General features: G+C 53.1%; 1 protein-coding gene across 1 annotated transcript in view; it reads right to left on the bottom strand.

Annotated features, from left to right (window-relative positions):
• GPC4 (glypican 4) overlaps positions 1-11,179 on the bottom strand; it is a gene marked incomplete at its 5' end in the record, with an annotated part of 64,398 nt that extends 53,219 nt beyond the window's left edge. The window contains 2 exon segments of the mRNA XM_080624897.1: positions 10,817-11,087; positions 11,090-11,179. Of these exon segments, the coding sequence (XP_080481023.1) occupies positions 10,817-11,087; positions 11,090-11,179 (361 nt within the window).
• Between the last annotated feature and the right edge of the window lie 10,057 nt (positions 11,180-21,236).

The raw sequence follows: 21,236 nt of genomic DNA, 5'->3' as shown, positions 1-21,236 counted from the left end.
AAGAGATTTGCTCTGAAAGAAATGAATGTGAATCAAATCCCAAGGAAGTGCATTTCATGGCACAATCCGCCTATGTTAACTGCCCAGTAGCCTCCCAAACTGCCCGTCCAAAGGCAACATACAGTAAAATTTATGTTCTGCGGTCACTCAGACACGCATCTGGGGCAAAGGCTCGCACTTGGAAATAAAAACCCATTGAAAACATTCCTGGAGGAGCTCCGCAGCTTCCAAACAGCACCTAGGCACTAGGTGGGACTGAGGAATTTAACCCCAGAAGACACAGGGCTGGTCCCACACACATCCCTGCATCCAGCGGGAGAACGCAAGGGGTTAAAGCCCACGGTGGGCTCATGCCATGGGAGCATGAAGGGCCTATTTAAAAAGAAGACTCAGAAATGAGGAATTTTGCCAGTTTTTACCCCTGATAAATCCGCATTCCAGTCTGTCAGCTATCTTGTTATCCCCAGAGCTGCTGAAGTGTCTTTGGCTGTAACTATGCATGACTCCGGCTTTGAGTAATGGAAATAAAGCATGTGCATTGCGACTGCAGCGTTCCTTTCCCAACCCCAGAGAAAGGAAAGGCAGAGCAGGAGGAGATCCTAGAGCAGCTCAGGGATTTGGTATGGAGAGGTTGGAAAGCTGCTCGCACCCAGCCTCAGCTGCCCACCCCATCACCAACCCTGCCTGGGGAAGGATGCTTAGAAGCCGTAAAGGGGGACGATGCCAAGTCTTAGCCTAATACAGCAGCTTTTATTGTCTGTAATAACAAACAAATAAATGCTCTTCCAGAGTCACAAGCCCAGTTGAGCTGGCAATCCATACCCAGCAAACATTTGGAAGCAGTATTGTAAAATTAAACAAAGCTATCATTTACAGGAAACCCTGCCTCGAGTACAAATTATAGAGTTGTTAAGTTTATCTGGCAATGCCTTGCCCCTGAGTGCTATATAATTATTCCTAAATCTTTCAGGAAAGAATGCAAATATTTTAAGGCCATAACTCATTGACAAAGAGGAAGTCTCGTTTAACCTTTTGGGCATATTTTGATACCTAGAAATTAACCCCTATTTCTCAGTATCCCATTGGGCTGGCTGGCGAGTGGACCCATCCCTGGTTTCAGCAAGGCTGGCAAAAGGTGACCAGGAGCACCAGGCTCACCTGGCATCCTCACCTGCTCACAGACTGTGTTTCCTAAGCAGTTTCGGGCTGGTTCGGAGCAGCCTTCCCAGTAAAGGAGGTTTCAGGCTGCTGAAAAGGCTGGCTGTTCTCACACGGGTTACAGCAAAAGAGTGCTATAAAGGAGCCTTTAATAAAGCAGAGGGCTGAGTTACGTGGAGCTCCTGCTAGCGAGGCGCCTGCCACCGGGACCTCTGTGTCCCTTTGGTGGATTCAATGGGGCAGAATTAGTCCTGAGCCGTCTCTACCCGCAAAACCACAGCTCTTCAACCAGCCCCAATTAACTCCGTTTAATCAGCCAAAGCCACACAACCAAGAGCGCTGCCACCTTCCCCAACACCCACAAAGAAGAGGTGGTCAACTCATCCTCTGCTCAGGCCCTCCTTCCAGCACCTGAGCCCATCATCTACCACTGACAGCAAATAGCTTGGGGCATATCTCTGAGGGAACGGGCACTTGCGGCCAAAAGGGAGAAGGTGTGCATTCCCTGGGACAGGCATTTGCAAAGCAACCCATGCACCCACCCATCCTCCCAATAGCACTCACCAGGCAGGCACCCTCTGCCCTGTGAGGACTCAGCCTGCTCTGGAGCACCACTGTCAAGCAGGGTCAGGGCTGCTCCGAAACCTTAACGCGCCTCCTATAAGCTAAAAAGCGAACAAAACCACCAAAACACAGAAGCCAAACCAACACCCAGCCTTACCTTTCCAGAAGGCAGCGCGCACACTGTTGTATTCTGCTTCCAGTGCCATGATTTATTTCATAAGAGCTCAAGGGTGGGTGTTATCTTGGCACTGCTGCTCCAACAGCAGGATGCTGCAGGAGGAAGGTGCTAGCAGCCTGTCACGGTTCACAATTGCTCACGCACGGGAAGCAAGCAAGTACTAGATCAAGGTTAGGCTGCAGCACTTAATCCAGTAGCTTTGTATACCCAAACAATATCCGTGATGCACATCATCTGTCACAGATTAGTGCTTCCGATATGGTGGATGTCGGAGGTGAAAGGACCTGGCTTCTTCCTCCTGGTGGAAGCAGGTCAGTGGATTCCCTTCCTTGCAAATAGCTAAACCCAAGAGTTTTCAGTACAAAGATGAGCGCTGCACTGAGAAATCACCCAAACCAGATTTAAACCCAACTCCTCGAAGATGCTCCAAACCTCTGTGATGCTCCAAACTGCCTCCTGGGTCCTTCCAGAAGTTATCTCAGCAACACAAGCCCCCTTTGCCTCCTCTCCTATGCAGTGACAAGTTGTGAACCTTCTTTCCACACCCAGAGTGGGGAAGGAGGCCAGGGCCCGCTGGTGTGCTCAGGGGAGCAGACACGTGGGCAATGGAACCAGCAAGCGATTGCAGGAGAAGAAAAGTGATCTCATTATGAAAGCTAATGAAAACGAACCACAGTTATTATGTAAACAGCACTGAATCATTAGCAGACGCTATCAAAGCCATTTTTTAACCCCACTGAGAGGAAAAGCACCCTGAGCTCCAAGCCAGAACTCAGGAGGATGCCCGTTCCTTTTCCTCCAGTCCAAACCAGTGCCATAGTGCTGAGCTCTGATCTGCACAGCAGGTTTCTGCCCAGGCAGGGGCATTGCCATCGGTGCCTCACCACCTCTTCCCACTGTGCTCCCCTGATACTGCCAGCCAACACACTTTACACACTCAAAGGTTGGCGGGTGGGCAAGCAAATCCACCCCACACTGCTCAGAGCAAAGGTAAAGCCCACATGTACCTGGCAAGGGAATTATGTTCCACCAGGCTTGTAACTGTGCTGGTTGCTTTGATCACATAAACACCCTGTCCTCCCATGGGAACGGGCCAAGGAAAGCAGGAGGTTATTTTTCCCCCCTTACTGCTATCATGCAAAGTCTCTCCCTATCACCAATTTCTTTCTGATAGCCCCAGTGAGCTGCATGAAGCTGCTTGCTCTTTAATCTTCCATGGAGCAAAGTTACCTTTAAAACAAACAAACAAGCAAGCTCCCTTGTAAAAGAGGACACTGCCAGCCAGTTGGCTATAAAGACACTCAAACAAGATCCTCATGTTTGCAGGAGAAGCAAAAAGCTGCCTTTTAGCCCAGTAAAAATCCTGGCTCCATCTTTATGTTCCAAGAATGCTGAATCAAAACAGGCTCTGCTCTTTAAAAAGAAGAGAGTACAAAGAAGCAAAAAGTTTGTATTAAAACCCATGTAATCTTTTTAAAACACCATTATTAGAACCTGTAGCACCAGCCAAGAGTGATTTATCACCCCCTGTCATCGCAGCCTGCAACACAGAGCTTTTTATACCAAACTGTCAATGCTACCAAGCTAAAGCCCCAGCTCATAATTTCTTAAAGCTGGCCCTCTGCTGCCAGCAAATCCCCTAAACCCTGGGGATTTGGGGCTCCAGGGCACTGCTGCTCCTCCAGCAGAGCTGCTACATTGACTTATAACATCCTTAACATCCTCCTGCTTCGGATGCGGGATGCTCGGTGTTGGGTCACATCGCGAGGTGATCCAACACCGAGCATCCCGCATCCAAAGCAGGAGGATGTTACAGGTCAATGTGGGCAAACAATTCACCAAAGGTAACTTTGTCTCATTCCAGAAGGAAAGTCAACAGGCCATAAAGGCTTTCACTACATTTCCCAAGGCAAGCCCAACGTACCAAGAGGCGCCCGGTTCTCACAGCGCAGTCAGAGCTTTGGGAAAAGCAGACACCCTGACATTTGGGGTTTTCCTGTGAAGCTGTTACTTTAACACACCCCAAATCACCAGTAATTTCTAGAATAGCACTGCCAACCACAAGAGGTTAAACTGACTGCACATTACTTAAGCTAACCTAAGTGTGACCCCTGGAAAGGAACAGCTATTGGATGTTGTGGTTCTGTAGAAACTCAATTACCAAAGCCAATTTCCTATGAGCATTTAGGAAAAAAAAAGAAGAAGAAGGAGAAGAAAATGAACAGCAACAATGCTGACAATGTGTAAGGGCCACATATTTCCACCTCCCGAAAGCTGCAGCCTTGCCTGGGTAGGAACAGTTCCTATTCCCACAAAAATGTTGAAATATATTTTAAACATTTCATCATTGTTTGCTCCCATCTGAATTTGCTTAAAATCCAGACAATTCTCAACTTCTAAATTGGAAACACTGAGAGGAATACTGCTTGCACACCCTTCGCTAAGGGCAGCTCCTCTCTGCCGTCCATGGCCCTTTTCACCACCAAAGCCAGCAGAGAAGTCCCTCACAGGCAACCAACACAAGCCCAATTGTAACAGCCACAGAAAACACGAGTAGAAAGACAGGGAACAGATTTAACTTTCTGCTTAAAAGATGAACAACAAGAAAGCATTTCTAAGAGTGACTGGGGAGACAGGCTATGCTTTACATTGGGACAGAGGCACTACAATCTGAATCTCACATCATAATCAACATTGGGCTGCTCTTAAAGGCCAATCCCATCAGTAGGTACCCGGGCCCCCTGCACTTTTTAAGAGCCATCTCCATCCTTTCAAGCATCACTGCCCATGGGGATGACCCCTGCCCATGGGGACCACCACCTCTTCCCCATCCCACCTCACCCCACTCCTGGGCCCCACAGGGACATGAAACGTGCAGGACTTCACAGCACAACCCGATGGGGAAGACACCTGTAGCATCTGCAAACAGAAACCACCATCCCATGAAACCCATCACAACCATATCCTCGTGGGGACAAACCCTCGTGACATCCCACACAGCTGCCACCAGCCCCCTCTGCGCATGTAAAGCCTCCGATACCTCCTCTCTGGTTCTCCTCTTCCCAACACGTTGCTTTCCCAGACTAGAAAGACGTAAAGGAGAAAATCCCCTGGAACAAACACGATGCTTCAGCCCCAGCCCCTGTGGGGCTGCAAGGGCAAAGAAAAACAACACAGACAGCCCAAAATCTCAGCTAGAAAGGCAAAATAGTGTCATGAAACACTAAGGAAAGTCTTTACCAAACTGGGAAGCAGGAAAGATGGGCTACAACAAAGCTGCTCTCTTTTACTTAAAGTGCTTGGCAACTACAAAACATAATAATAATACAAGCAGCAGCTTTCTTCCAAGATGCACAATCTCAGCAAACAGCATAAACTGCCCCTTCCAGGGCACCAAAAGGGTTTGCTATGGGATATGTTGGATCACACAAGGTAATTTAGGGAGCAAAGGGGGAAATCTAAGTGTTGCTGGGCTCTGGCATTGCTTAGCAATGGGAGAAGGAAGTTATCTTCATAATCTCAAAAGAAAGAGAAAGCAGGAGGAATGTGAGGAATGCGAGGAGGTTATTGCCCCGGAGACCAGTGCTGGCAGCCAGCGAGGAGACACACACTGACCCCTTTGGCTGACAAGAATTTCCTTGCCCCCCCTCCAACTAACACCCCCTTATCCTCCCCCCAAAAAAAAAAGTCAGAACAAAAGCAAGGAACAGAAATCTGGGCCTGAAGCATCATTCCTCTTCTGGGAGGAGAGGAAGGATTTTGCAGCAGATGGGATAATCCTGATGCTCCATCCCAAATCCTGTGGGTTTCAGGGAGCACAGCAGGAGGGAGATGCGAACAACTGAGCCCATGCAACTCGACATTTATGTGAATGTGCACATCCATAGAATTCCCTTGGGAAGCACCCCTCTACTTATCAGGGGAATGGCTACGGGTGGAGGGGACAGGAGGCAAGAGCCACACATCCACCACCTTTCCAGATGCCCTGGCAGGCCTTCCCCATCCGTGCAGGCTCCAGGATGCTCCCAGGGTTGGCAACCAGGACATAACCAGGACAGTGGGGTCTGCACGAGCCAGCAGACAACACCACGGAGCAGGCTAAGACCATGGACATCATTACCCAAAACAACCTGGGACCCTTCTAGCCTCCTGGGTAGGCGCTACCTGCGCCTCCAAGACAGAAGATGCTTGTCTGGGACCTTCTCCCATCGGAGCCATCTCACACCCAGTGCCTGCACGCAGCAGCGATGCTTCAGGCTCAACTTCCTTGTAGAAGGAGGGATAAATACCACGGCAGAGGGGAGAGGCAGGGAACCGAGGCAAACCCAGCACCTCGCAGCCGCGCTGGCCCCGCTCTGCTGCTGTTTCAGCAAGAATAAAAAGTCTGTTGACATATGAAAGCCACAGAAAATCTCCCTGAAACTACAAAACAGCCCTGAAAACATTGTGCAGCTCCAGCCTCCTGCCCCATGTACACACATCCACTGGGCCTCTTCGAAAACAGCTACACGTCTAAGGAAACATCTGATAATTAAGGCAATTTGAACAATAGATAATAATTTGCCTACGAATTGTACGGAATGTAATGACTGCTTATTCTGGCAGAAAAAACAGAACTTTCTATGAAGCGTGTGCCAAGGAAAGCGATCCTCCCTCTCAGCCCGGACCACTGCCGGCAGTCGGGGCTAACCACATGCTTCACGCTGCCGGCTGCTAGGACACGGCGCTGCTGCCGCCCAACCAAACCCCGCGCTGCAGAGCTACAGAGGGAGAAAGCGGAGTCCCAAGCGAGCACCGGGACCCGGTGCAGCCTCGCCAGTGGCCTGCGGGCACCCTGCACGCTGCCAGCTCCCCCTCCCGCTGTTTCCAGTTGCTAAATGACATTAGGAGCAGCTAAAAATACTGCAAGCGATTCTCTCGTTTGTTTTTCCATGGCCAGCACTTGGTGTTCGCCACGGGGATGTTCTGCAATGGGCACTTCTCCACCCACGGCAGGGCAGGGGATCGCTGCGTTAACACCAAGGACCACGGCCTTCACTGGATGAGTCAGTGCAAATAGCTACAGCTGGTGGCAAGGTAGCTCCACACCTTCAAAGGGATGGTGAGGAGGACAAGGCGCTGACTGCTACCTCTCATACCCCAAGGAACTCAGGAGCTGCCTCATGCAAACCCACTGCAACAGGGTCCACAGTGCCAGACTGCCTGGACAAGATCCAGTTTCTCAGTTGGAAGAGGCCACATGGAAGAGAAGCACATGAAAAACTACGAAAGTCTTTGCTGAACTCACTACATAAAACAGCAGTGCCTGCAAAGCGGCCTTCCCAACCAGCCAAGGCGGCACATCCAGGTGATGCACCAGCACCCGGTTCACAACCACAACAAGCAGCAGCAGCAGGACATGGGGGCACCCCGCCACCATGGGCAAAATCCCATGAGTGCAAACATAAGGAGCCAAGTGACTCTCTCTGGCACGGTGCAAGAACTGCTCTCCTTGCTCCCAACAGATAAATGCAACTATTACATTAATCCAGTTCAGAGACAAAGATTACACTGAGCATCCTTACCAAGACTGGGCAAGGAATGGTGCTTGTGCCCAGCTCCCTGCACCCAGCTCCAGGCTCATTCTGTACTCCCCAAAGGGCATCTTCCACTCCAGCCTGCCTCCATGAACTCAGGACAGCAGTGCCAGCCAGAGAAGGCATTACACCTCCGCAGGGAACTCATGGGTTAACTGATAACACTTTCCACCCGTTTCTTTACAATCCAGGAAAAGAAACATCTATTCCTTCCAATTAGCAGGAAAAGGGAAGGAATTTCCATCCATTTAACACCTGAGGGCATGAAGGAGCCTCCTGAAAGAAACTTTTTTGTTTTTAAATCACTGCCACCTACTGTGGGTCTCCGGATGCCACTGACACCAGCTCGCTTTGCATTTCATTCTGCAGCCACAGCAGGGCAACCAGGCTAAGGTCATCCCACGGAGTTTGCTCCATCATCACCACAGCCTGGACACACATGGGTTCAATAAGGAGTGATACTCTTCAGGCAGTGTTTGAACAAAGTGAGTAGCTACAGGCATCAGGACCTGGACCTTCCCAAGATGTGCCCTCTCCTCAGGAAACTTGAAAGTTTAAACGACTTAAAGTCATTTTCAAAGCAGCTACAGGCTGGTGCTCTCCCCATACCAGCCACTCTCTATACATCATCAAGAGTCAGTTTCACAAACCAACCATCTACATCAGCTCTACATAAACACTGATCTCTCCAGCAGCAGCACCAAGACTGCGTCTCACCACTGCCCTGAGCTTTGCAAAGTACCCATCACACAGCTATAGGTGCAGGAGGTAAAGATCACCTGGACACAAGGCGGTACCAAAGGGCCATGACTTCTGAAATGCTTCCATGCAGATTTATAGTATCAGTCTCCTGACACCTCTAACACCAAGTTAACAGAAAAGGAAACAGTCTGTGTATGGTCCACGCTACAGATAGCACATTTTACACCTCTTATCAAGCCAGCAATGAGCTGACCAGCCGCGTGCTTCTCTCCAAAATGCTTATGTACTTCAGCAAGATACAACCTGTCATTTATGCATATTCTAATTAGGTCCTAAACCTGGCCTAAACAAATATTAAACTGAACTGCTGGGTTATTATCAACACTAAACAGCCTCTTAATGCGACTGATACAGCAATGATCCAGATGAAAAGATTGCTGGAACAGGCATTTCCTTGAAGGAAAAGAGTTGTATCTACTGTTCTAGAACGTCAAACTGGCCCAAAAAACCTCATGTGAGATGCTGCTAAACCCCAAATAGCTCCCATGCCCATCTGGTGGGGATGTTTCACTTCTGTCCCACAGCCCAGTGTGGGGGCACGTCTGCCCATGCCACCCAGCTGCTTCACTGTGACAATTCCAGGCCAATGTTTTGTAGGATCGGTGATTCCCGACAGGACAGAAGTCACTACACTGACAGTGCCACAGCTTTTAGGACACTGTTTTGGAAAGGTGGTAGGAAGCTTCTGTCTGCACCCTGGCATCTAAAGCAATTCTGTGAGAGAATGGGAGAACAGAGCACCATACAAACCCAAACAAAACCCTAAAGAGCTTGATGGACTTCATACCGGTAGCAACCATGTTTCCATGCATCATCCCATCAGCATCACAGCCTGTTGAATTCACTCAAACTTCTCCACCACAGTTTAGTGAGCAGAGGGGTGCTACCAAGCAGAAATCACCCCTTTCCACCATCACAACCAACTCATCCAAACACAGCCAGCTCTTCCCCTCACACACATTTACCTTGTTCTTACCTATTAGCCCGGCTCTCAGGTAACTGCCCCTCCAATCCATTTACCCACCTTAATGAAAACACACACCATCACCTGGGACAACAACAGAGCACCCTGCTCGAGGTTTGAGTGCCTCCACACCACACTTTACAGCTCTACACAGCACAAGTCCTCTCAAGACTTCCACCATCCCGCCCGGAACACCCTGGGGAGCAGGATGATGTTTAAAACCCAACTTTGCAAGACCTGCTGCTTTCCAAGCAAGGCCAGACACAGCCTCCCTGTGCCCCTGGGAAGGCGACACAACCCTGGTTGGTATTTCCAGCGTGTCTCTGCAGAAAGCCCTTCTTTTGTCACATAATCTCACCTTGCTCATCACATTTCTCTGACCCCTTGTTCCAAAAGCACGCAGTCAAACTGACCGTAGCTGCAGAGCTTCAAATGGAAGCCCTGGCAGCACAATCCACTCCTGACACCCTCCAAAGCTCACCCAGTCATCTTAAACAACAACATATAAAATAAGGACTAGGTCAAACCTTCCCACCACCGACCACTGTGCGGAAGCCTGCTCCGGGTCCTGATCCTCCACTGATGAGGGCTGGACTCAAATCAAATCCCAGCCTATTTATTAGAGACCATTTTAAAAGCAAGGAGGGTGAAGGGGGGAGTGAGTATTTTAACTGCAGCCAGTCAGACGGTTCTCATTAAAATATTTCTTGGAGAAGCAAACAGGCCTGCAATTTTATTCAAACAGATGTAAGCTAAACGCATATCATTAGGCTGACAATGTAAAAGCGCAACCGCCTGAAATCATTGCAGTTTTGTCAGTCTAAAGGATAATGTATGCATATCTGGAGGGCACACCAATGGTAAAGATTACCCCCAGCTCCTCTCTTAGCCGTCTAAAGGTATTTACTCGGGGTCTGTCTGTGTTGTGACAGTGTCCTAGACCGAAATGAATGCCCCTAACACTCCACATTTTTGAGCCATTCAGTCATGCATTTTTGTTATTGTTGAAAGTAGTGCGAAATTGCAGTGCATGAGCCGGAGTCCTTGGTGGTCTCCGAGGATTCCAGCTAAAAAGGCACTTCCTTTGTTCCGCGGAGAATGCGGTCCAGTAGGTCATTCAGAAGGGGAAATAAAAGCAGCGGCCCTGGGAGGGAGATGAAGGATGGAACAAAAAAGAATAACCTGTTTTGGGTGGGAGCACATTAGCTACCATTTCCTACCGCTGCCGGCTGCGAGCACTCCCGTCCCCGGGATGCGCCGCTACCTCGGGTCGGACGTGGAGGGAAGAAAGGGAAAGAAGCGAAGGAAGAAAGAAACCTTTCCCCGTCCCCTTGCATGCGGAGCCCCCGGGCGAGCGGCGCCCGCGCCGGGACGGGGCCGCGGGAAGCGGCAGCGCCGCGTAAAGCCCCGGCCGAGCGGCGAGGCGCGGAGCCGCAACAGGCACCGTGCAGCCGGGGCGGGACAAGCGCCGAGCTCCGCTGGATGGGGTGAACCGAAACGAACCGAACCGAGCCGATCCGGGGGGAACCGGGCTGGGGGGAGCCGGGCGCGCACCCCGCGGGGCCGCGTCCGGGCCGATCGCGCACAAAGGCGGCGGCGACGATCGCGACTCACCGCTGATCTCGTGGCTGGGCGCTTCGCTCTGGCTGAAGCCCTTGGCTGCGTAGAGCCTCCGCACTTCGGAGCAACTTCTGGCGCGGGGCTCCGCGGCCAGCAGCAGCGGCAGGCTCAGCGCGGCTAAAGTGCAGAGCAGGGGCGGCAGGCAGCACCCGCGCCGCCGCGGCATGGTGCGGCCGCGCAGGGGCCGGGCGAGAGCGCCCCGAGGCCGGAGCCGGCCCGAGGCCGAGCCTGCCCCGCCGCGCCGCGCTGGAACCGCGCCCGCTGCCCCGCACCCCGCTGCCCCGCACCGCTGCGGCTCCGCTCCGCTGGCCCGGCGTGCGGCGGCGCTCTGCAAACTTGGCCCGGCAGGAAGCACATGGGGTGGTGGAGGAGGAGGGAGGAGGAGAGGGAGGAGGGAGGCGGGGAGGGCGGCAGCCAAGCAGGATCGCGCAGGGCCGGGACAAGCCTCTACAGCCCCCGGGAAAAGCAGGAGCCGGGATCCGCCCGCCCAGCGAGGCGGAGCGGAGCCCGGGGCTGCCCGCAGCGCCCCGCACCGCCCCGAGCGGGCGCCACATCGCCGCGCTCCCCCCGCCTGCCCCGCGCAGCCCGGTCCCCGTGGGGCACCCAGCCCCTCACCTCCCGCATCTTGGAGCTGGGTCTGAGCGTGCCCCGGCGCGGGAGATCCCGGTCCCGCACATCCCCAGCAAAGGGAAAGAGGAATTCCCTGGCCGCGGTTGGCCAGGGCTGGGCAGGCTGTTGTTCCCTCACTGGGGCTGTAGATGGTTCAGCTCTGCCCCTGGTTTAACAGGCCGACTCAGGTGATGGATTTTGACATCATTGTGACACGTTTGAGCCATGTGTTGTCAAAACCAACTGTTCCTTCTCGCTGGTGGTCTGTTCCCAAAGAGTTTGGCAGGACAGAGGCTTGGGCAACACAGACACCAAGGTGCTCCAGCCGCTCCTCCTCCTTTGTACCCTGGCCCTGCACACAGACACATGCGTAGATGTAAACAAGCCCTGTTAAACCCTTGAACCAGGGACTGAAGTTCAACAATTGCTGCTTCTGTTTACTGACAATCACAGAAAAAGCACTGCAAGAATGACGGGCACTGCCGTCATTGCGCTGTAACCATTGAGTCGTAGAATCAACTGGGTTGGAAAAGATCTTTAAGCTCATCCAGTCCAACCATTCCCCAGCACTACCAAGGCCACCACTAACCCATAGCACTGAGGGCCTCGTCTACACGGTGTGCGAACACTTCCAGGAGCAGTATAATGTGACTTCAAGGCTTTGCTTATAAAGACCTTGCTCCCTGTCTGGTGTGGTCTCAGTGCCTGTGTCCCCTGGGGGCAGATGCTGCACAGGCATCTGTATGCAGATGCAGGCAACTGCATCCTGCTGCAGTGTCTGTGTGTCCACAGTGTCATTTGCCCCATGGCAGTGTAATGGCCTGGTGGCAGCACCATTTAAAACCAGCGGTTTACATTTCAATATGCTCCTTTATTATTTCTCTCATTGCCACTTTGGGGAAGGACAGAGAGAAACAACAGCAAAGCTACCAGCTTCACCCCCTTGCTCTCAAGCTTTTGTCAGCAGAATGCCATGTGTGTGTGTCAGGAAGAAAAGACCATTCCTATTCCATTCATTTCCCAGCAAAAGCATGCCAACAGCAAAGCTCAGCCACGCTGCCCTGCCAGGCCATAGGAGCACAATGCTGGTGCAGCTCCGAGCTTCCCAAAAGCAGGAGAAAGTCACATTAACACAGCCAGGCCTGGTCCAGCTGCGATGGAGAGGGTGCTGCTGCGGGAGAGATGCATTCCCGCCTGCATGGGAAACGGGCCCACGCCATCCCCAGGGGCAGAGCTGGAGTTGGCTTTAACTTTATAAAGCCTCCAGAGCCAACTCCAGCCATGCCGATGGGAAGGGGTGTAGGGATCTCAGCCATCCTGCCCTCCGCTGGGGCCGCTCACGCCGGGCTGGTGAGACGAGCCAGGCCAGAAGTTCTCATGAAGTTATAAAGTGTCCTGAGAGAGAATAATCCTCTAGGATCTGGCCCTGCAGTGTATGACTGAGTTCTGGTTTTCAAAGCGCTACCTCACCCTCCCCGCCTTTATTTGAGGAGACAATGTGAATTTTAAAGAGAACTCAGCAGGGAGCACTGCATTTCTTATTCCAAAGTGAGAGAGAAAACAAGAGTGAGAAAGTCTGCGGGGTTAGAGGCAGCTCGCCATTTGTTGTTCCTCATAATCCCATACCTCGGCGGGATTTAAGGAACCTCCTGAAAAACACGGAGGGTTTTGTCCAGTGCTTGATCAAGTCGCTCAATCAAAGGCTGCAGCGAGACAATGGCTCTGCCTGAAATTTTTCATGAGAAAACTCCTTTTACTTTCCCTTTCAAGGAGCAGCAAAGTCGCCCCGCTCAGAAGAAGAGATTTGTTTCTCTTCTACAGCATTTGTGCACATCTGGCAGGAGCTCCCCAGCCCCCTCGCCCCAAACCACTCGAGCGATTCCCCTTCCCCGCTCCTCTCCCTTTCCCAGGAGAAAAGCAGAGGGGAAAACCTTGAGATCAGTTTTAAAGGATGCTGAGGGTTGGTATTTTTCATGGTGGAAACTTCTGAACACCCCCCCCTTCCCCCAAGCTCTCCTCTCCCCATCAGTAGTTCTGCCCCACACTCAGGGTTTCTTTTCCAGCCATGGATGCATGGGATGCTCCCATGTCCCCATCTCCCCTACCTGGCAGGGAGCCGAGCTCATGCTTCCTGCAGGGCTTTTGGCTCACAAAGTGCGAGGCTCCTCTGTTGTTGTGGGGGACCCCCAATGTGTCCCTGCCACCAGCATGGGCACCTCTGGGCTGGGCAGAGCCACTATTGGCCCCGGCACAAGGGACAGGGACAAGGTGATGTCACCCCATAGCGCTGACACGGAGCCTCCTCCTGCAGATGCCTTGGTGTCTTGGCATTTCGAGTTTCCGGCATCCCATTCAGTGGAAAAACTGCAGCTCTGCCAGCCCTTGGGAGAGAGGGAAGGGTAGGAAAGGAGAAAGCAGAGGAGACCCAGCTCCTCTGTGCTTCCTCTTGACCTTCCCCCTCTGTGCCACCTCTCTCCAGCACAGACCTCCTGCCACAGCCTTTGTCCACACACAAAGTTGTGTCAGTTTAACTAAAACCACTTTCAATCCGCTCTAGAGGAAATGGGACAAACCCAATGAGTCCCCATTGGTGATGCACCAGCTTCCACTACAAATCACGACAAGTCGTTCCCACCCGCGTGGGGTGAGCTGGGTGGGTTTTAACTCCAATTGGTGGAGTGGGGCAGTCCCTTGGCGGCAGAGGGGAGCCCCAAGCCCAGCAGAGGCACTGATTACATCTGAAAATCCTGCTGGAGCCCCACCAGGGCTTAAACTTTGGTTCTGATTTAATTCTGGCCCTTGCCAGAGGTCTGCCACAGCCCTGCGGCATTCCCAGCCGTCTGTCAGGGAATTTACAGTGGGGAGGGGTTGTACTTGGATAAAGATTCCCTTTAGGAAAACCTGGCTGAATGCAGTGCTTGGGCTGGCTATCATTAAGGGTGATTAAATCCTGCACACTGGCAGGAGAGCCTGGGCCACAAGGAGGTTAGAAAGTGCTGAAAGGGAGCTGGACGGGCGTCTTCCCAGCTCCAGCTCGTCAGCAGGAGACGGCTCATTGTAAACCCCAGCCAGGAGCGTTCCCCATCCTGCGGCAGCGCGATCGGGCTGGAACCAGGGAGGCTCCAGTGGAAACAGGCTCCTTTGATAAAACCCCAGATCCCACAGATCGGGGGTGTGTTTAATGCAGGACATCTGGCACGAGGAGGGGGGATCTGCAAAATGAGGCTGTCACTCTGGGTTTTAAATGTCAATGGCCTGATAATTTAGGGTGAGCAGAGCTGATGTTTCAGCCTTGGCTGACGGCTCCATTTATTTTTACCACTTATTTTTATCCTGGGGCCCATTCACCCCATCCAGTGAACAGAACCCCCCGGAGCTGCTCGGCTGGTTCGTTAACTGGGGTTAGGTCCTTGTTGCCTTCTGCAGTGCTGTGCCCACGGAAGCAAGATGGGAAGATGCTGAGAGGACAAGGGGAGCGAGCTGGATGTGCAACAAGGTTGTCACGCAGCTTCCCATGTCCAAACCGGCTTGCAGTGCACGGGGCTTGCTGTGCGGAGCTCGGGACCATCTCCATTTTAGGGAACACAAGCACTTGTCTCTCCCGCAGCAGGACAAGATGTGGTCCCAGCTCTGTCCCCAGGCGCCGCAGGGAGGAGACGTGGGGACACAGAGCTTCGGAGGGCACAGGAATGCACTAGTTCTCACAGGCTCTGGTGCCTGCACTTCCCGGCTCTGGCAGAAGGGACCCTGTGGCAGGCAGATGGCTCTGACGTGCAGAGCACTCGCACCCAGTGGGTAAAAATATTCCCCAACAGATTCCCGGCAAGTGAACGTCAGTCTCCGTTGCTCCAGAGCTGGCCACGGCTTCCTCTTCTTTCCACTCCCTCACTGCAGCTCTGCAGAGGAGGTCCCTGGGCTGCCTCTCCCCAGTGGCCACCACGTGCTTCCCTGGACCAGCACTGGCATCCTGGATCCACACCGGATCACCCGCATCCCTTCCCAAAGCCCAGCATCTCTGGGGCTGTGTCACCATCTTCCCTACCACAGGTGGCCACACACCTGGATGTCAGCAAGGAAGCTGGACAACAGGATGGGACCTTTGTTGGTGTGAATTACAGCCACAGAGTTTAATCCTCCATCCATAGAGTCCTAGACTGGTTCGTGTTGGAAGGGACCTTAAAGCTCATCCAGTTCCAGCCCCCTGCCATGGGCAGGGACACCTCACACTTGTCCATGTTGTCCAAGGCTCTGTCCAACCTGGCCTTGAACACTGCCAGGGATGGGGCATTCACCACTTCTTTGGGCAAGGTCCCACTTGGAGCTGATGTTTCCCCTTCTCTCTCTCAACCCGTTTTGCCTTCCGTGTCCTGGTTGGTGCTGAAGGGATGAGCCAGTTCTGCTCCTCTCTGCTAATGGAGCCCTCAAGGGCTGATGCGCATCCCTGCTGAAGCGAGGCAGATGTCTGTGCATGAAGCGCTTGCTGGACCAGTGCCTGGGTAGAAGCGCTTTGAGGGCATTGAAAGGCCCTGGACGAAGCGGTGGCTGCAGCAGTGAGGGTGCTGGAGCTGCCCCTAGCAAGCTCACACTGATCTTCATAAGAAGCCAGCTTTGACCTCTCTGCTGATCATCACAGTGCGGCTCCATCCCTGGACAAGCAGAGCTTGACCCGGAGCACAGCACCAGTGCTGCTGGTGGAAACAAGCCTCCTGCCCAGTGAGCAACTGCCACAGTAGGGATGGACAGCACCAGAGGGGACTGGGATGGTCCTGCTGACAACTGAGAGCAGCGGGGTCCCTTCTCCCCTGGCTGTGCTGTGTGGGTTTTTAGCAGGGTGTTCAGGTATACCCAGATATTACTCATTTTAAGCAGTGCCAGCTGGCTGCATCACCTGCTGCTCTGAGAGTGCCTCTCCCTATCTCTTTCCCATGGTAGGAGATTATTTCCTGCTTCTCCAGACAGCACTTGGTGTTGTTCCCCTCTGCCCCAGCCCTGCAGGGACTGAGGCCACACAGCCAGTGCCACACACAGGGCCATGTCCAGCCATGCTGTGCCGTGCCAGCCGCACGTGCCGAGCCCTGGGCTCTGCCAAGAGCAGGGTCTGTTTTCTCCGTGGATAGGAGATAGGAGAAAAAACCCCAATGGGCTTGAGTGGTGGCCAGGGAGGTTTAGGTTAGCCACGGAGAAATGCCTTTGTGCAACAAGATCCTGAATCAGGAGCTGGGACAGGCTGTGGAGTCTTGATGGAGGAGGGATTCTGAGAGCAGAGAGAGGACAGCTCGAGGTCAGCGCTGCTGGGCCTGGGCCAGGGTTCTGAAGCTTTTTCCAGTCCTAATCTCTGCAGCTCCATGGTTTTGTGAACCTCTCAGCTTCGGGATGTGCTTATCCATGGACTGGGAGAATTCCCATTAACGGGCAAGACCAACCCAAGTACAGGCAGAGGGTGTGGGCTGGCCACAGCACTGCTCGCAGCACCCACGAACCTCTTTGTGCAGGGCTTCGGTATCAGTAAAATAGTGATGAATAAAATAAAATAATGATTCTTTTGTTCCCCCAGGCACTCGTTGTGTTTAAAGGCTGTTTCAAAAGGGTTTGTAAACACAGAGTGGAAACCGTGTGTACTTACCTGGGTGAAAGGAAACAAAACCTGCTCAATGCACCCGGCGGCAGCAGGAGGTGTGGGCAGTGCACACCCGCTCATGGGCTGGATTTGCTGCTGCAGCTCCTCTTCCGACAGTGCCATGCTGAAAACAAAGGCCAGGAAGGAGCAGCCCAGAGGAACAGGGCACAGGATGAGCGCCAGCCTGTCCTGCTGCTTGAGGAGGGCTCACCAGGCTTTGCCTTGGACCACGAAGTCATAGCTTGCATCCCCATCCCAGGTGTGATGCTCATCAGAGGGTACAGTGTGATTCCCATCAGAGGGTACAGTGTGATTCCTGGAGGATGCAACCCTGATCAATGTTCCAGCCCCTAAATGGCGGAAGCAGGACACCATCCATCCAGCAGCAGGGATGCACTGCAGGGTCAGGCACCATCCATCCCGCAGCAGGGATGCGCTGCAGGGTCAGGCACCATCCATCCCGCAGCAGGGATGCGCTGCAGGGTCAGGCACCATCCATCCCGCAGCAGGGATGTGCTGCAGGGTCAGGCACCATCCATCCCACAGCAGGGATGTGCTGCAGGGCTGGGTACCATTCCTCCATGAGGAGCACAGGCAGCCCTTGCCTATGTCCCTCTAAAGAGCAAACACTGCCCGTGGGGCCAGGGCAGCGCATACGCTGCTACGCATTCATGGTTGCATCAGTGCTGCTTACAACCCTCCTTTTTAATCTCCTTTCTTCATTCCCCTCCACTCTTGCCCCTCACCCCCCATGGTTTAAGTTCTCAGATGAAAATATGCAAGTTGTGACTTGCGGGGAGCGAGCAGGGGCTTGGGAGGAGAGCGGGGAGGAAGGAAAAGCAAGAGCGATCCGCTCCAAGTGCCAGCGATTGTTTTTATCCTTTCCAGATGAAGGGAAAAGGTCCTGTTATTTGTTCGGCATAAAGTTCCAGGTTTTCAGGGATGAAATCTGAGCGCAACGTGTCAACAGCCTGTGTGAGAGCCGGGTGGATGGCGGCCTTTGTGCTCCCAAACACCAGCGGGGCCAGCGCGCTCCGCTGCAGGGGGAAAAAGGCTCCATTCTCACACTCTGAAGTGGTGGCATTAGATATCAGCGAGATAATGGGCCCAGAGCCTAGCCCTGTTCCTGCTCCCAACTGAACGGCCCCAGGCTGCTGCCTTTGATGTGCTCATTTATTTGCCTTTTCTTTTCACAGATGATATTTCTAACCGATATTGCGGTTTGGGCATAGATTGGGGGAAAAAGGGGGTGGGGGAAATGAAAGTCCTGTTATTGTAATAGCTGATGGGGAGGGAAGGAAAGAAAACCAAACAGAGCACCACCAGCAGCAGAATCAGGCATTCGTTACCCTGCAGGTCCCTATTCCCTGCCGGGATGCAGTGATCCCGCATCCCACATCAGCCCGGGCAAACCTTGAGGCTGTTTGGTGCCAGGAGCTGTGCAGCCCATGGCTCTGAGGCGTTTGCACCTGAATCCCAGGGGAAAGGAGGAAGATCTGGGGTCAGAGAGGTGGCCAGTGGTGAGATGCATCCTCGGTGATTGATGTGCAGAGCGGGGAAGGGGGTCCTGGCCATGGGGCTGGGAGTGTGCCCCACATGAGGTGAGATGGTGGAGCAGCCACTGCCCCTTTGATGTGCTGCCCCAGTGAAGGTCCTCTCTCTCCCGACCATGGAAATGGAGGCTGGGAGTGCCCATGGCCTCCAGCCACAGCCAGGACAGGATAGGATGAAAGTAAAAACTGGGAGGAAGAAAAGAAAGGAGGAGATTGAAGGACTTTACTTGCTCCGTCTTTCCACTTCCCAGAGCACCCATGGGAGCAGTGCTCAGGATTTCCAGTGCAGAACCCCCCAGGATAAGCAGTGCAGGGCTGGGCACAGCCCCACATCCCCTTCCCCTGGGGAGTAACTTGGGGGGATGATGGGTGTGCAGAACAGGAGCCACACAGCCCTCCACTGGGTGACGGGGCATCCCACTGCCTGTTACAGCCAAGATCTGCACCCATGTGGCTCCAGCTTGGTCTGAAATGGCAGGTCCAGGGATCATAGAACCATAGGTTTGGTTGGAAGGGACCTTAAAGCTCATCCATTGCTCAGCTTTTGCTGCTGAGGTTTCACAATGCTTCATCCAAGAGCCCAGAACTTGAAACTGTTGTCTCAGCTCTTTAGAGTTGAGGGCTTTTTTCCCCATCTTCCAGAGCTGCACTGGGAAAACTGAAAGCTCACACCCGAACCATGCAGAGCCAGATGGCAGGAATGGGACTCCAAATATCGCTTCATTTAAACATTCTTTTACATGTACTCTGGTTTTTAAGGCTGCCTCGGAGCCTCATCCCCCAGCTCATACACTGCTGGGATGACGATACCGCATTCACACTAACACGGGCTCCTAGGGATGCTTTATTGCAGGCAGCTTCACCAGCCCCCCCTCCTGCCGCAGCACCCCCCAGGGCTTGGAGCACTGTTTTCCTGGGAAAGGTGCCCCCATAAGCAGTGTTGGGGCTGGGTATGTTCAGTGTTGGGATGTACCCAGGCAGGGCCCCATGGAAGGGAGGAGGCTGATGGGGAAGAGAGTGCTGAAGAATCATAGAACAGAATGGATGGAGCACCACAAACTGCACGGATGCCTTGGCCAGACACTGCCCAGGGACAAGCAGAGTTGTGGTGGAGATCCTCTGGAAAGGGGGTTTGGCAGGGCTGACATGGGAAGCATCCCCTCATCCAGGCACCCTCTTAAGGACACTCTGGCTATCGCTTGCTCTGACTTTGCTTTGCAACCCAGGTAGCAGCATTTTATTGCTCAAGCAGTGGCTGCCCCTGCTTGTGCAGCTGGATTGCCCTTGGGTTTCATCGGGATAATGGGAACAAGGAGGGGATCAGGAGTGAGTCCCAGCTAGGCGCTCCCTGCAAACCATCAGCATGGCCATCCCACGCTGTCAGGAGCAGGATCAAGAGCAAACAGCAGAGCATTAACCAAAATGCCATGTGAGGCTGCGTAAAAGAGGTGGGAAGAGCCATCTAAACAGTGCCCTGGAATCCACTCATCCCAAAGTCAGCAGACAGAGGACCCTGAGGACACTGAGTTACTCCTTTGGAGACTGGATTAGCAGGTCAGTGTCACAATGACCAGCGGCTTTTGCCGGGCAGTTGCCTGAGGTGCAGTCTGGCAGCCCAACAGGCAACAAGATCAGGGATCAATCAGTGCCCTTAAAAGTAACTCAATTACCAGTATCTCGCCTGAACCGATCATTCCTTAAAGGTCATAAAACCAGTTTTAGACAAACAGCACAGGACCGGGGCTTGAGTGAATCCTAGAATCCAGCCTGGCTTGGGTTGAAGGGACCTTAAAGCTCATCCAGTCCCAACCCCCTGCCACGGGCAGGGACACCTTCCACTAGAGCAGCTTGCTCCACACAGCACACAGAGCAGCTCAGGGTCCCCTCCTTCCCTCGATGCTCACACCCTTCTAGCATCCTATGCCAAGACCTCCCAGAGCCCTCCTGCTTCTCCCTTGCCCCCTGCTTTGCCCCCCCAGACCTGGGGACACCAGCCCTGCCACCTGCAGCATCCCCTGACATCTCCCCCATGTCTACCCCCTGCACCAGGGGACGAGTTAGTCCCTGACTTCAGTGGCTTCTGTTTGTCCCTGGGAAAGGCACAGATTATTTGTGGTGAGCTCCTCCAGCCTCATGACAGCAACAGCATGAGGGGAAGCAGATCTGCAATCCTTTGCTGTTGAGCATCACCTCAGGGCTGGAGCTGGGGCTGGAGAGCAGAGGTTCCCTCCACTTCCTTGCTGGTTTTTTCCCTTTTCCCCCCTTTTTTTCTTTTTCTTTGGTTTGTTGTTGGGTTGTTTTTTTTTTTTATCTTTCTTTTCCCTTTTTCTTTTCCCCTTGTTTTCTAAACACTGCATTTCTTTGCAGTCACACATTTGGTATCTGCGGGGCGGTTTCCATCAATGCACCACAGCTCATATAACGCTAAATAAAGCAGCATGCGCATCTCATCCCCACGTCTGCAGCCCGCAGCCATGCAGTGTTTAAAGGGTGCAAGATCCATGTCTCTGTTTAGTCTTTCACCAGCAGATATGTGGCTGCTAAACATTTGTCTCCGAGCTGCAGCACTCGGCTGCCCTGCACAGCCTGGCTCATTGCTCTGCCTGAGCACCGCGGGGCAAAGAAATCCCTCTTT

Source organism: Psittacula echo (genome assembly GCF_963264785.1).
Source record: "Psittacula echo genome assembly, chromosome: 8".
Taxonomy (NCBI): Eukaryota; Metazoa; Chordata; class Aves; order Psittaciformes; family Psittacidae; genus Psittacula; species Psittacula echo.
This window is presented reverse-complemented; position numbering and strand designations above follow the sequence as displayed.